We start from the raw sequence: 14,833 nt of genomic DNA on the forward strand, positions 1-14,833 counted from the left end.
TGGTGACAGGTGCAGAGAGACAGTTGGAGAATTGATTCCATTGGGTCTTTAGACCCCATTGTAGATGCCGTATGTGGAGATGTGTGTGGGGAACCACATAGATAGCTGCCACCATATGTCCCAGGAGTGTTAAGATCTGGCGAGCAGGGGCAGTGGTAGACTGCCGTAGGCGGTGTGCGAGCATTGTCAAGTTGATCGCTCAGGCCTCGGGAAGGAAGGCCCTGTCCATTGAGGTGTCGATATGGGCTCCAATGAACTACGAGGCTTGAGAGGGTTGCAAGTTCGATTTCTCGTAGTTGATAATTAGGCCCAAGCCATCCATGCATTTGATGGTAGTAATGAGATTGGCTTGTAGGAGAGATGGGCTGGATGCTACCAGTAGCCAATCATCCAGATAGGGAAATATTTGGATTCCTTGTCGTTGAAGGTGAGCCACTGCTACTGCTAGACATTTGATGAAAACTCTGGGAGCCGAGGAGATGCCAAATGGGAGTACCTTGTATTGATAGTGGCTGCCAGTGGCCATAAAGCAGGCGTACCGCCAGGAGGCTGGGTGTATTGGTATGTGGGAATAAGCATCCTTGAAGTCCAGGGAACACATCCAATTGCTGGGTTGAATGAAGGGAAGAATGGACTTGAGGGATGTCATCTTGAATTTTTCTGTCGTCAAGTGTTTGAGCGCTCGGAGATCCAGGATAGGATGTAACCCTCCTGATTTCTTGGGTATGAGGAAGTATTGGGAATAGAATCCTTTGTGAAACTGAGGTACAGGCAGTTTGCGGATGCATTGTTGTTGGAGTAAGTTGTTGATCTCCAGGTGCATTTGATCGTAGTACGCAAGTAGGTGTCTTGTATGCACTAGGTGTGGAGTGGGGGGGGGATGGATTGGAAGTTCAGGGAGTAACCTTCTTGTATTATACGTAATACCCAGAGGTTGGTTGTGATGGCCTCCCATGCAGGTAGGAAATGGGACAATCTGCCCTCAACCGGGAGTGGTAGCGGTGTGTTTGACTTTCCTAAAAAACGTGTGGTTTCGGGGGATTTGGATCCAGTGCTGGCCAGGGTTGCTTTGGATTATGCTGATGCTGTCTAGCACCCTGTGTTTGTGAAGACTAAGGGTGAGAGGTAGAGTAGTGTGGTGACTGTGAAGCAGGTTAAGGTCTGAAGGGCCGGCGTTGATATGATGGTTTGTGGTAAGACTGAAAGTACCGTCTGGAGAATGATGGCGTCGCGCGACGAAGGAGCGAGACAAAGGGGCACGCCCCTTCGTTAGCTCCTTTGTTAGCCTCCTTGTTAGCATCGATCCCCTTGTCCTTTTAGTAAGGAAAACCTAGACCATAGTTCAAAATGGAAATACCGACGGTGACTGGCTATGGGAAGTATGGCTTACACACTACTCAAGACGAAACGTTACTTCTCTCAAGTTAGTATCTCAAGGTCTTTTTTAGTGTCTATTCCGCTACTTACGTTGTTCTCGGCCACTGTAGTACCGGTTTTAACATTTCTATATTGTAACGCACAGTCTATTAGACAAAAATCTCCTATATTTATAGACCTTTTAAATGAAAAAAAACCGGACTGTTTACTAATTACAGAATCTTGGCTCACTGAGTCTGACTCGGTGATTGTAAATAGTATATGCCCCAACAGTTATAGTGCTTTTTCAGTTCCACGAACAGGTCGCAGAGGTGGGGGCGTGCTTGCCTTCATCAAAGCTTCGCTTAAACCTATAAGAAAAACTATTTCTAATAGTGCTCCTATCTACTACAGATTTAAATGTGATACTAGTGTACTGCCCACCTAAAACTTTGCATACACATCTATCAAAGTTTTTAGAGCTGATTTCTTCTCTGTCTCTAAACTTAGTTGAAACTATCATTATAGGTAATTTTAATTTACAATTAAAAAATGATAGTTCTTCTACTACTACCCAGTCTTTTCTAGATGCAGTGTCAGGACTAGGCTGGCTCCAACTGATTTCTGACCCTACTCACTTAAAAGGCAATACTTTAGATTTAATTTTCTATAACCCTTCCTATCTAAATATATCCGCAGCCAGTGTAAAAAATGATCCAGTCCCGTGGTCAGATCATCATATGATTTCTTTCTCAGTTTCTATTCAACAGAAAACTTTAAATACGAATGCAAAACCAACTAAACAGCGGAAAAAGATAACGACAGAAACCTTTTTAGATATGTTTGATAATAACAGGCCTTTCGAACTAGCCGAAAATGTTGATAAATCTATGGAAGACTGGTATCTAGCCATTACGACCACTTTAGATGTGGTTGCTCCTTTTAGAGCCACAGTTGGAAAAAAATTCACTAACAAACCAAGTCTCCCCTGGTATAATAACAAATTACGGGAGCTGAAAACCTCTTTAAGGAAAAAAGAACAAATCTGGTTAAAACAAAGGAGTGCTGAGGTAAAAACCGACTTCCAGGTTACTTTAAGGAGTTATAAAAAGGATTTAATCTAGCGAGGAAACATCATTATGCAGACCAAATAGCTCTTGCCAATAATAACCCTTCAACTCTGTTTAGTATAGTAAAATCTCTAACCGCTGATCGTTCAATAGTGCATCCTGACATAACTAACGATACATGCGATCAAATATCTAAATTTTTTCAACGTAAAATTGAAACGATATCCCAAGAATTTGTTTCTTTACTTTATCCAAATTACAATCTACAAGCAGTAAATGCAGAATGGTTAGAGTTTGACTCTACTTCCTCCCTAGCGATCCAGAAAATCAACTGTTGTGATTTGACAAAATCCGGAAGTGGATCCTTGGGCCGACCGACGTAGGAGGACGGTCGGGAGGCAGACACACACTGGAAGTACTGGAACTTCACCTGGAGACCCGTGACCCCTCCAGAGGAGCTGTGGGAGCCCGGGTCGCTAGGACTTAGGTGTCTTCGCCCTGGAAGCCCGAGATCCCCCCAGGAGGAGCCAGGAGAGAGACACGAACCGGAGTCAATGTTATAAAATCGGTGTGTCCATGTGTGCACACAGGGTAGCGCGCGCACTCGCACCTATTAAAATCTACTCCTAAGCTTTTAAAAACTATTCAGAAGTATATTAAGTTTGTCCAAGAAAAAGGTACCAGTGACAATTAATTTGTTGATCTAATATTTAGCTATCAATTTTAATTACAAAAAAAATATTCTGAGCATATTCTGTTAACAGTAGAAGCATGAACATTTACATTTTTATTCTATTAAATGTTTATCAAGAAGAGACAATAATGACAAAGTGTTCCTTGTTCATACAAAATTTTCAACATTCAATCACATTTTCTCAGTGCAAAAGCAGTGTGTTGTAATCTTCAAATAAGAGACTCAGGAAGCAGGTGCCCATAGTAAAGGCAGAAAAACAAGCTAAAGCAAATATTCTGAAACTTTGCATGGTATTCCTTCTCCTCTGAACCTTCCCGATTCTGAGCCTTGCTTCCTTTTTATTCCATGCTGGTGGTGGTAGCTTCACTGGAACAGCATTACCAATCCAGATGGAATAATAAGGTTTTGCCCTGTTGCCCACAGGAGTCAACTGATGGTTACTGGCAAAGCATGAAGTGAGTATGGAAGTACAGGCCGAAAAATCCTGCACCACAAATTCTGATTCTATAGCACCTCTACCTAAAGCCCCCCCACCTGCATGCCACTAGCTGCTGCAGCAAATGGTGTTTAGCACAGCTGGGTGGTACTGGAAACGATGAAGTTGGCAGCTGGCGGAACTGGGAGCGATTCCAATAATGGGGCTAGAAGGAAAATAGCAATAGAGGATGTTCAGAATGGATAGATCAGCCTTGCCGTTTCTTGCACTGTCTTTTGGGGTTTATTGTCAATTTTCCCAATCCCTGGGTCTGGTTTATTATGAAGGATTTTCCCATGCTCTCCACAGGGGGAAAAACACTTGAATCAGATCCTTTTTTTTTTTCTCATGTTAATCAATGCAATATTTTTCCACAGGTACATGGGATTAGGGTTGGATTATCCACTTTATGCTTTGCCAGAAGTCGACCAGTATTTTGGTAATGGTGGTAATGTTTATAATGTTATATAACACCCTGTACTGTAATTACGTTTCAAACAGAACAATGTATAACTACATACAAAAAAAAAGCCTACGTGCAACAAAAAAATGTGTAACAGCAAAACAATGAACCGATACAGGTAAATAACTATTCTTTTTACAATAATATTTTCCAGACATTGTTAGACACAAAATACTGCATGAGAAGCCCTTTTGAAAAGAGGCACCATGCATTTTCAGAGAAAATTATTAATAAAAAAAAAAAAGATAAATCTATAGCACACGTCAACAAACAAGTTTCAAAACCACTTGCAAGGTTATTCTAAAACAATTAAACCATACTATTACATCAACTCCCCCCACCCCCATGCCACAAAAAAATAAAGTGTAGTGGTACCCCAGAAACTAGTTTCAGGCACTAGCCATAACATCCCTTTAACAACAAAACCAAATATCTGTATTCAAATCCATGCTAATAGAATGTAGGAATTTAGGCACATGTTTTATAATCTATTCCAGCACATCTTGCTTGGTCTCCTTGGTACAAATGCTGATAGAACTTTGCTGTATATTTGAAGTGTGAATCACAAATTTCTGTCCATCTTTCAGTGTCACAACAGTTTCCTGTCCCACTGGGAGATTCAGTTTCATGACGCTTTTGGCAGATGGATCTTCTAGCATCACCTGGATCAGCTGCAAGTGAAAAACGAAATATAACTGTCTTAGACGTGGAGACACCAGCAGGGCCGGCGGGAGCACTAGAGCGCCGGAGCGGATGGGGGCGCCGTAGTCTGACGTGAGGGCGGCATTTTTGTCAGCAGAGGACAAGGACGGAGCGGCATGGAGCTGGGAAAGATCGCGGTGTGTGGATGGAGCTTTGGAGATTTGTGGTGTGAGTGATGTGCGGGAGGAGAGAGAGAGAGAGAACACGTGACGCCGTTAACGTCATCGCCGCCTAGGGCGGCTGCAGACCCTCGCACCAGCACTGGTCATGAGAGTTGCTCTGCTTCTGTCCTATAATTAAATACAATTGCTTTAAAATTTAAATTTGTCTCAGTTTCTTAAAGAGAGAATGTCGTCGGGCTGGGCTTGGCATTAGCGCTAAGGAGTATGCACAGTCGCAGTATCCTCAGCTGGTTCCAGGGCTGCACGGGAAGATTCTACCCTGTCCTCGGAGGCAGCTTCTCCTCCCAACCAGAGAGACCCAGCTGGCATGGAGAGATACAACCAAAATTTGCTGTCACAGCAGAGAACCAGCATACATTCACACAATGCTTTCCCTTTTCTCAAAAATTCACAATTTAACACCTAATTGACAAGTGCTCGGGTACTGCATTTGCGTGTTACCTTGTTGCCAGTGCTGGTGTCCACCAGAAAACCCAGGACCTTGAGCATGATGTTATTTAAATTAAGATCACACTGACTGATATTTTCCATTGCCTTGTGAGGCGTCTCTAGGTCTTTTGCCTCTTCAACAGAGACCTCCAAAAGATAGGTCGATTCTTGGGTTGTTTGACTAAATGAACGATGTTGCTGCAGATCTTCTGTGGGTCTTATATCATCTTCCTCTTCTATACAGGACTGAAGTATATGAATCACATATTCCAAAAGAAGCAAATTCAGTAAATGCCAGGATCCTGAGAGTTTGATAAAAAAAAAAAAAATCAAACATAATAATACCATGTATATGTGCAAGTTTGATTAAAAAATAGAAATACAAAACTATTGATATTCCTAGTGGTTTATAAATACCGACATTTCTCTTTTCAGATCTCAAAGTAATGAAATAATACAGTTAAGACTACTTAAATAATTCTTAATAGTAATTTGAAGAGAGGTCAATTTTCAAAAGCCATTTAGACCTAGGCTTCCCAAACCTGTCCTGGGGACCCCACAAGCCAGTCGGGTTTTCTGGATATTCACAATGAATATTCATGAGATAAATTTGCATACATCGAGTTTCCATGATATGCAAATCCTCCTAAATGGCAAATTTTGCCCCTTACTTGGCTGGATATGTCATTATCTGGCTAAAATCTAGCCAGATAAAAAAAGAAGTTTTCCAGGAGAGTTTCTGAGAGGGGTACAGTTATCCGGCTAACGTAGCCAGCTTTGAACTCTATCCAGCTAATTTAGCCGGATAACTGTCTACCAAACTGAATATCTTCAAAAGATATCCGGTGAAATAGCACTTCTTAGATTTAAAAAACAAGCCATGGGCCTTCTGGCTTGATTCCCACTCCCCACCACAAAAGTACTCTACCACCCTCTGGGGGCCAGGACCTCCCTCCCCCATCCAGCCTGGTCCTGGTCCTCTGTCCTCTCCCCCACTAAATGGAGAAAAAGAATTGCCTCCTTGCCCCCCCCCCCCCCCAGGCTGCCACCCTCCCTTTCTTTGTACTATGATCCTGGGATAGGAACAGGAGGCCGTGGTTTAAGTACAGGGTGAATGGGAGGGTGATGGTACGGGGGGGGGTGGGTGGGGGCGAGGAGGTGACCTGTTAGATAAACAAAGTTGTGCACTGCTTCAGGAAACTAGCTACACCAGCAGTTAGAGCAGGACCTGTACCCTTGCATCTGCAGGGGACATATCTTGCTAGTACACATCAAGGTCACTATGGCTTTGACAGTTTTGGCCACTGGCATCTTCCAGATACCTCCAGGAGTCATGGCTGGAATAAGGCAGTCTGTCACCTTCACATATATAATCGAGCAGTTCCTGGTTGCATCGCTAAAGGAAAACCCAGCACTTTATAATCTTTCCTTCACAGCAGAGAGCGACAACAGCAAATAATGACCGATTTCTAGCACACTGTAATGCTTACCCCCCCTGTCTTGGGGGGCTATCGATTGCACTCACATCCCTGTAAGGGCAGCGGGGGCTGACTAGGTCCACCTGCCACAACCTTCCACCCCCCCCCCCCCCCCTTCATGTGCAGGTGGGTCTGGGAATCCAAGGAGATAATCATGGACGTCGTGGCCAGGATTTCCGGGATCCTGTCGTGATGTCTGTTTCCTCTCCCAGTCAGGATGACCGCTTCCAGGAAGGGTACATCCTGGGGAGTTGGCGTCTCGATAGGGAATGCACACAGCTCTTCTTTTTTTCTGCCCTAGAACGACTGCTCCAACCTCGACCGGGCGACTGGCCCACTGCTGAACACTAAGGGACATCCAACTCTACCCTTCTCAAGTCCTCTGCATTCTCCCTTACAGGGAGGAAAAATTAATGACAGAATTAATCCAGAATAGAAAGAACCTCTGCTATTTTAGCAGTTGTTTTGTAATATGTTTTTGTATTTTAGACAGGGATTTATATTGTTTTTAATTTATGAATGTTTTGATCACTGTGAACTGCCATGATTGTATTTATTATAGAACAATGGTATAGAAGTGAAATAAATAAATATATAATAGAGTATATCCTCTCAAAACCTGGCTCATGATGCCGCTAGGTAGCCCATAGACTGCTGCAGATACTCGCTACAACAGGACCTACCAGCAGACCAGAGCAGTCATTGAGAGAGCCTCAGACCTTCTCAAAACACATCTCTGCTGCCTGGAAAAGTCTGGGGGATACTTTCTCTATAACCTCACTAAGGTCTGTGAGATTTTTCTTGCCTGCTGAATGTTTCACAACTGCCAAAACCAGAGGCCTGCCTCCTCCAGAGGGACTAGAAGATCATCTGGATGAAGAGGAGGAGGAGGAGGCACAAAACTTGAGTCATGAGGACTTGCAGGACATTCATTGCCAGATTCAACAGCAGGCTATACAGGAAAGGAACACTCTGATACAGAAACACTGCAGATGGTGAAGATGCATTTATTTACAAGAGTGATAGAAGTGCAGAACATTATATACAGTTCATGCTTCCTTGGCCGCCCTCTTTTTTTGAGTCACAGCTCCGCTGCCTTCATCTGTCCCAATCTCAGGCTCCTCTGCAAAAGTGTCCAATCACTGCTGATGGTGCCCTCGGCATGGAAACTGGAGGAGCATGGGGGACTGTGTTGCTCCAGCAAAAGGATGTTTGGCTGCAGAGAAGAAGGCCTGGGAGCAGTGGTGGGCCTTTCCTCAACTACTGCACTAGGTGAGGCTAGCCCCATCATGGAAGAGGGTGAGGATCCCATTTGTGCCCTTGGAGAGGCAGGAGCCTCTTTCTGCAGTGGAGGTGGCGTTGCTGGAGGTTGTATTGGTGCGGGTGGTATTGGCAGGTGAAAAGACAGAACCATTATGGGCGGTAAGAGGGAGAACTGCCAACAGGGCAGGCAGAACTCAGTCATGGGGAGGAACCATCCAGGGTGATGGTGCAGCAAAGGCTGGGGGAGTCGCCATTCTATGATGGCTGCAGCTGGTAGGGTGGCATCCACTACAGCAATCTGGACCTGCTTTTCCTTCATGCATGCTCCTCAGATCCTACTGCATCTTCTCCTGGCCACATTTTTCAGGTCCTCTATGTCATTCCTGAGGCCTGCTATCATCTCCATCACTATAGCTTTGAGCTGTAGCATGCGCTGCTCTGCTGGAGTAGATTCCTGAGAAGATGTCTTCCTCCTCTTGGATGCCTTCCCCCTTACCAACTATATGCTGCCAGATGTCCAGTGTGGCTGACAGGGTATGAGTTGGCTGGGTCTCCTCCTCCTCCATGACAGCATGGTGATGCTCTGCTGCTGGACATTCATCAGCTGGGCCTCTCCTCCTCCTCATTAATTTCTTTTGGGCTTACAGGCCGTGAACACTTCCTTGCCTTTCGGAGGCCATTAAGTCCAGGAACATTGGAGTCCTCGGCTGTCTCCTGCCCTGCAGAAAGGAAAGGTGTACATACTTTCAATATATATGCTATGTGTGCTTTACTCTTCACTGTTAATCTGTCTGGCTAACAGCTCCATGGGCCCTACTCTAGTATCTCCTGCTACTCCACAAATGCTACCCTACTCTCACCTCCACCCAACTTCCTAGTTCCTACAATGTACTTACCCCATGTGGGTATGAAGCTCCATGTTGCCTCCTCAGGCCTGCTGGATGAGTCAGTTGTTTCTCCTGAACCCCTGGATTGAAAATAAGCCATGTTCAACGCTCACTACCAGGGACACCAGCTGTGACATGTCCCTGGTGGTGAAATTAGGCTGCTTTGCCAGGGGCCATCTTGGAATGAGCCCGGTCTGGAAGAACCAGAAGTTCGTGCATGGAGAAACTTACACGCAAACATTTGTGCAAATGGTAAATGTAAGTGCATATGTTTTCTATAATATAAATCCATATTTTATAATCTGTGCAGGTTATAATATATGATTGTACTTCTGCATGGCCCCATTTATTTATTTATTTATTTATTTATTTATTTATTTATTTAACATTTTTCTATACCGACCTTCATGGTAATAGCCATATCAAATCGGTTTACATAAAACAGGGAGGAACTTAACAGTAAATAAATAATCAATAATCATTTAACAGAAGGAGCAAAAGTTACAATCAACAAGGAGGCTAAAACTTGGAAGCATAAGTAGCTGGAAAAAAAATGGAGTAGAGGAGACAGATAACTGAGCACATAATAAAAGTACATAAAAGTAAACAATGGAGAAGCATACAACAAATAGATCAGAACATAATAACAATACAGATTAGAATATTTTTATATTTTAGCTGCTTAGGAGTTTCTAATTCCAGAGCTCGTGAATTGTGGCTATGCGCAACCCCCATATACATGTGCATATGGGGGTTGCGCACAGTTCTTTAAAAGTTATGCTTTCCACATAGCTTGTTAAATGGAGTTTTTGTGTGCATAATAAATTTTTCTGCAAGTTCATGTTAAAACATTTTAGCATGAGTTTTATTGCAGTCAATGAGAACCTGGTATATTTTGCAGTGTAGTGCTAGCATGATTTGTGTGTAGAAATTTGGAGCTGGTTTGCCTTTCCTTTATCAGTGCTCCTCTGCTTTCAATTGACACAACTGTATTATTCAGAGCAAGGTTTGCACATTCTACGAGCAAGGTGTTACTAAGCAACACAGCTCCAATAGCTTTTCAGTTAGATATCTGATAAAGCCTGGTAAATATTCCACAGATATAATGAAAGATATAAAAACGGAACAGTGTGGAGAATGTAGGCCTTGTAAAACTAACACATCTTATATTGTGTCATGGATTCACAACAGTACTTTAACACCAAAAGACTCCAGTGTATAAAATCTCGCTGTTTTCGGTTCATTTGTATTTCAGGATTTGTTATTCTGATTTCTCTATAAAATGCAAGGCTTTAAGACTGCATGCAGGGTGGTACGCTACAAAAATGTGTATCTTGATACATTTTAAAATCTCATTTTAAGTACATACATGCCTAACATAAGCTCGTGACCACAAGATAGCTTAATTTGGCCTATGGCAGTATTGCATATTATTTATTTATTTACGAACATTTGATATTCCGTTTTTTGTTTTTTTTTGCCAGTTTTAGTCTCAAAGCGGAACATAGAAATTAAGACTTAGACAGGTATAATATGGTTAGTGTAGTTAACACTGAGTGCCACTGTATGGCATAAGGACCAAGTGTGGGAGACACTGGGGAGGAGCTCTAGGGGTGTGGGAATGTGGGTGGGGCTAGTTAGGGTGTACATGGAGGGTCACTAGGGGAGGTCCCAATGTGGCCTACAGGTAAGAACATAAGAAAATGCCATACTGGGTCAGACCAAGGGTCCATCAAGCCCAGCATCCTGTTTCCAACAGTGGCCAATCCAGGCCATAAGAACCTGGCAAGTACCCAAAAACTAAGTCTATTCCATGTAACCATTGCTAATGGCAGTGGCTATTCTCTAAGTGAACTTAATAGCAGGTAATGGACTTCTCCTCCAAGAACTTATCCAATCCTTTTTTAAACACAGCTATACTAACTGCACGAACCACATTCTCTGGCAACAAATTCCAGAGTTTAATTGTGCGTTGAGTAAAAAAGAACTTTCTCCGATTAGTTTTAAATGTGCCCCATGCTAACTTCATGGAGTGTCCCCTAGTCTTTCTACTATCCGAAAGAGTAAATAACCGATTCACATCTACCCGTTCTAGACCTCTCATGATTTTAAACACCTCTATCATATCCCCCCTCAGTCGTCTCTTCTCCAAGCTGAAAAGTCCTAACCTCTTTAGTCTTTCCTCATAGGGGAGTTGTTCCATTCCCCTTATCATTTTGGTAGCCCTTCTCTGTACCTTCTCCATCGCAATTATATCTTTTTTGAGATGCGGCAACCAGAATTGTACACAGTATTCAAGGTGCGGTCTCACCATGGAGCGATACAGAGGCATTATGACATTTTCCGTTTTATTCATCATTCCTTTTCTAATAATTCCCAACATTCTGTTTGCTTTTTTGACTGCCGCAGCACACTGAACCGACGATTTCAATGTGTTATCCACTATGACACCTAGATCTCTTTCTTGGGTTGTAGCACCTAATATGGAACCCAACATCGTGTAATTATAGCATGGGTTATTTTTCCCTATATGCAATAGTTAATAGGTATGCATGGATACAGTAACAGATGTACATTCCATTAATAGCATGATCAATGTACATATGTTCCAATGTATAATGCAAGAGTGAAATCGTAGGCAAAGATAAAAATGCATGACCTAAACCAATAGTCACAAGCATAGTAAAGGTGCAATTATGAGCTAGAACTTGCTCCGTGACATGTAATAGATTTAATGGTGGCCCTGTGGTAACTTGGCGATAGTGGCTTGGGAAACAGCCAGAAGGAATGAGGAGGCAGACTCTGGCTGTTTCCTTTATGTGCAATTTATTTACAGTGAAAGAAAATCAAACAAACAAATGCAGCTCCCTTTAAGTTCAGGTAGCACAGAGACATCGCACATAGCAGGTCTTTGCATAGAATGGGTTCCTGCCTGCTCCACGGGGCCTCTCTAAACCTTCTAGGCCCTGAGTTCTTGTACACTGGTGAGGGGCTCCTCCTTTCACCAAGGATTTCTTGCCGGTCTGGATCTTAAGGAAGACTGGACGAGACAGCTGTGCTTGGTTCCTTAAGCTGGTCTGAGGGAGTTTCCTATAGACTCCCTCACATACCCTCCCCCCTCTCAGCTCACCCTATTCAGGAGAGCACTTGCCTGTACCTCTCAGGACAGGAAATCCACATTGGTATTTTCCTTTCCTGTTCTATGTTGTAATTTGTAGTTGAAGGGCTGTAGGGCCAGGAATCACCTCATCATCTTCACATTGGACTCCTTATTTCTATTTATCCAAAGGAGTAGTTGGTGGTCTGTTACAAGCATAAACTGCTGACCCACAGGTAATAGCATAAGGCCTCTAAGGCCCATTTGACTGCCAAGGCTTTCTTCTCGACTATTGAATATTGCCTTTTCCATGGCATTAGTTTCTGGCTAATGTATGCCACAGGATGTTCTTGGCCATCTTTCTCTTGGACTAAGACTGCTCCCAAGCCTACTTCTGAGGCATTGATTTGCACCGTAAAGGGTTCAGTAAAGTTCAGACTTACCAGGACCAGTTCAGAGCATAATGCCTCTTTCAGAAACTGGACGGCCTTCTCTGCTTCAGCTGACCACTGGATCTTCTCTGGTGCTTTCTTCACCAACAGCCTTGTGAGAAGCTTTGCCTTCTCCGAACCACTGGAGATAAATCTTCTAAAGGGTGGCCCATGATGCCTAGGAATGCTCTCACTTTCACTTTTGTTTGCGGGACTGGCACCTAGGTGATCACTTCAATCTGAGTCTGCAGATGAACCTTGTTGACTTGCTTCTGAGGGGCATGGAGGCATCCATCTGCCTTCCAGACATTTTGTCCCTGGAGATGTGCTGAGATTGTCAGAATTCCCCAAGCCTACTGACTACAATCTGATGCTGCTCATCCATGTTGGATGAATGATACTGTGAGGTACCACAGAGATCATATCAAAAGTGACTTAATGGTTCTGGGAAAGAGGACAAAGCAGATTGGAGGAGAATACCATCTGTGCACCTTTCTCACAGTCAGGGATAAAGGCCCAGGTAGAGAAGCTCATATTCTGGGGATGAATGAATGGTTGAGTAGATGGTGTTGACAAGAGTTTCGGCTTTCTGGAACTTGGGATGATATTTCAAGGACTGCTGAGCAGAGGTGAGGTCCACCTGTCAAAGAAGGGGTGTATCATTTTCCAACACAGATTGGCAAACCTACCGAAGAGAACTTTAAACTAGAATTGTCTGGGATGAGTAACCAAAACTCTAAGATAAATAAAACTTTAAATACTTGTATAAAAGGGGGCAACATCTGGAAAGCTATATACACTAATGCTCATATTATGGGAAATAAAGTCCCAGATCTAGAGGCAGTCATGGAAGAAGCTGAATTAGATGTAGTGGCCCTCACAGAGACCTTTTACAGGGAAAACCATGACTGGGATATAGTTATATTAGGCTACAATCTATTCAGGAAGGACCGGGTACGAAGGAAGGGAGAAGGCGTGACACTATATATAATAAAGCAACAGAATTGCAGGGTTTATGTGATAAGGAGAAGGCACTGTGGTTAATCTGGAAAGAGGGAATGGAACATCTATTTATATGGGTGTAATATACAGACCGATACAAAAGAATAAGTTGTGAAAAATTAATCTTGTCCAAAAGTTTCAAAGGTTCATAGAAAACAATATTTATTTCCTCAAAAAAGGCAAAATTTGCCTATTATAATATCCAAATAACAAATGCTGACGGTTCTCCAGTATGGACCATGTTTCGCTATGCTGCATCAGGAGGGACCTACAATGAGGCTTAGACAGTTTAACTCTGGATAAGTCAGTATAAATGTTACTGTGTTCAGTTCTGGAGCCCATATCTCAAAAAGGATAGGGACAAGATGGAAGCAGTTCAGAGAAGGGTGACCAAAATGGTGTGGAATCTGTATCGGAAGACTTATGAAGAGAATCTGAAGGATCTGAATATGTGTACCCTGGAAGAGAGAAGGTGCAGGGGAGATATGATACAGACCTTCAGATACCTGAATGGTTTTAATGATGCATGTTCCTCAAACCTATTCTGGATAAAGCAAACTAGGAGTCACGATATGAAACTTCAGTGGGTATGACTCAACCAATGTCAGGAAATATTTCTTCATGAAGAGGGTGGTGGATGTCTGGAATGCCCTTCCAGAGAAAATGGAGAAGATAAAAACAGTAAACGAATACATTGGATTCCTAAAGGCTAGAGTTAGAAATTAAGAAAAAGGGTGCATGGGAGATATCCACAATGAAGCAGCAGCTACTATCCCTAATAGAAGGCTTGGGATTTTATTTAATTGTACATCTAAATTCCTCCTAAGAAACTCCTTACAGTCTCAAAAGTGTTTTTTTTGCTTTCTCATTTCTTCTCTTTACTTCCGTTAAACATTTCTATGGCCAGCTCAGTGGCGGTGCTGCTTGTTGTCATTCATAGGACCTGGGTTCAAGTCCCATGTTAGGCCTTCTGTTCCATAGATTGACTGGGTCTGGCTGGAGCTAGGAATGCTATGGAAGTTGCATTCGTAGTTTGTGTAGGGACAGAGTTCCAGTAATCATATAATGGTGATGACTAGTGATTGGACTTAGGGACCATGATTGCAGAATTAAAAAAAAAAAAAGAGCCTTGGTGTGTGGCCACCAGCTGAAGACTGACACTACAATGACTGGGTCAGATAAGTTCAAAAGAGAGTAGACTAAAATATTGTAAAAAATTACTGGGTAGTTGAAAAGGAAGACTCATAGTGCCGAAACACAACAGAGGTCAATTCCAATTGAGCTGGATGCCCAAAAGGTAAGAG

At 43.0% G+C, this 14,833-nt stretch overlaps 1 protein-coding gene across 1 annotated transcript in view; it reads right to left on the minus strand.

Moving 5' to 3' along the window:
* Window positions 1–3,179: 3,179 nt before the first annotated feature.
* The window catches only part of RFX8 (RFX family member 8, lacking RFX DNA binding domain), a 186,633-nt gene continuing 174,979 nt past the window's right edge, over window positions 3,180–14,833 (minus strand). The window contains exons 15-16 of the mRNA XM_029603318.1: window positions 5,384–5,673; window positions 3,180–4,729 (exon numbers count right to left, since the gene is read on the minus strand). Of these exons, the coding sequence (XP_029459178.1) occupies window positions 4,547–4,729; window positions 5,384–5,673 (473 nt within the window). The 3' untranslated portion in view covers window positions 3,180–4,546. The remainder of the gene's footprint in view (window positions 4,730–5,383; window positions 5,674–14,833) is intronic.

Source organism: Rhinatrema bivittatum, chromosome 5 (genome assembly GCF_901001135.1).
Source record: "Rhinatrema bivittatum chromosome 5, aRhiBiv1.1, whole genome shotgun sequence".
Lineage (NCBI taxonomy): Eukaryota > Metazoa > Chordata > Amphibia > Gymnophiona > Rhinatrematidae > Rhinatrema > Rhinatrema bivittatum.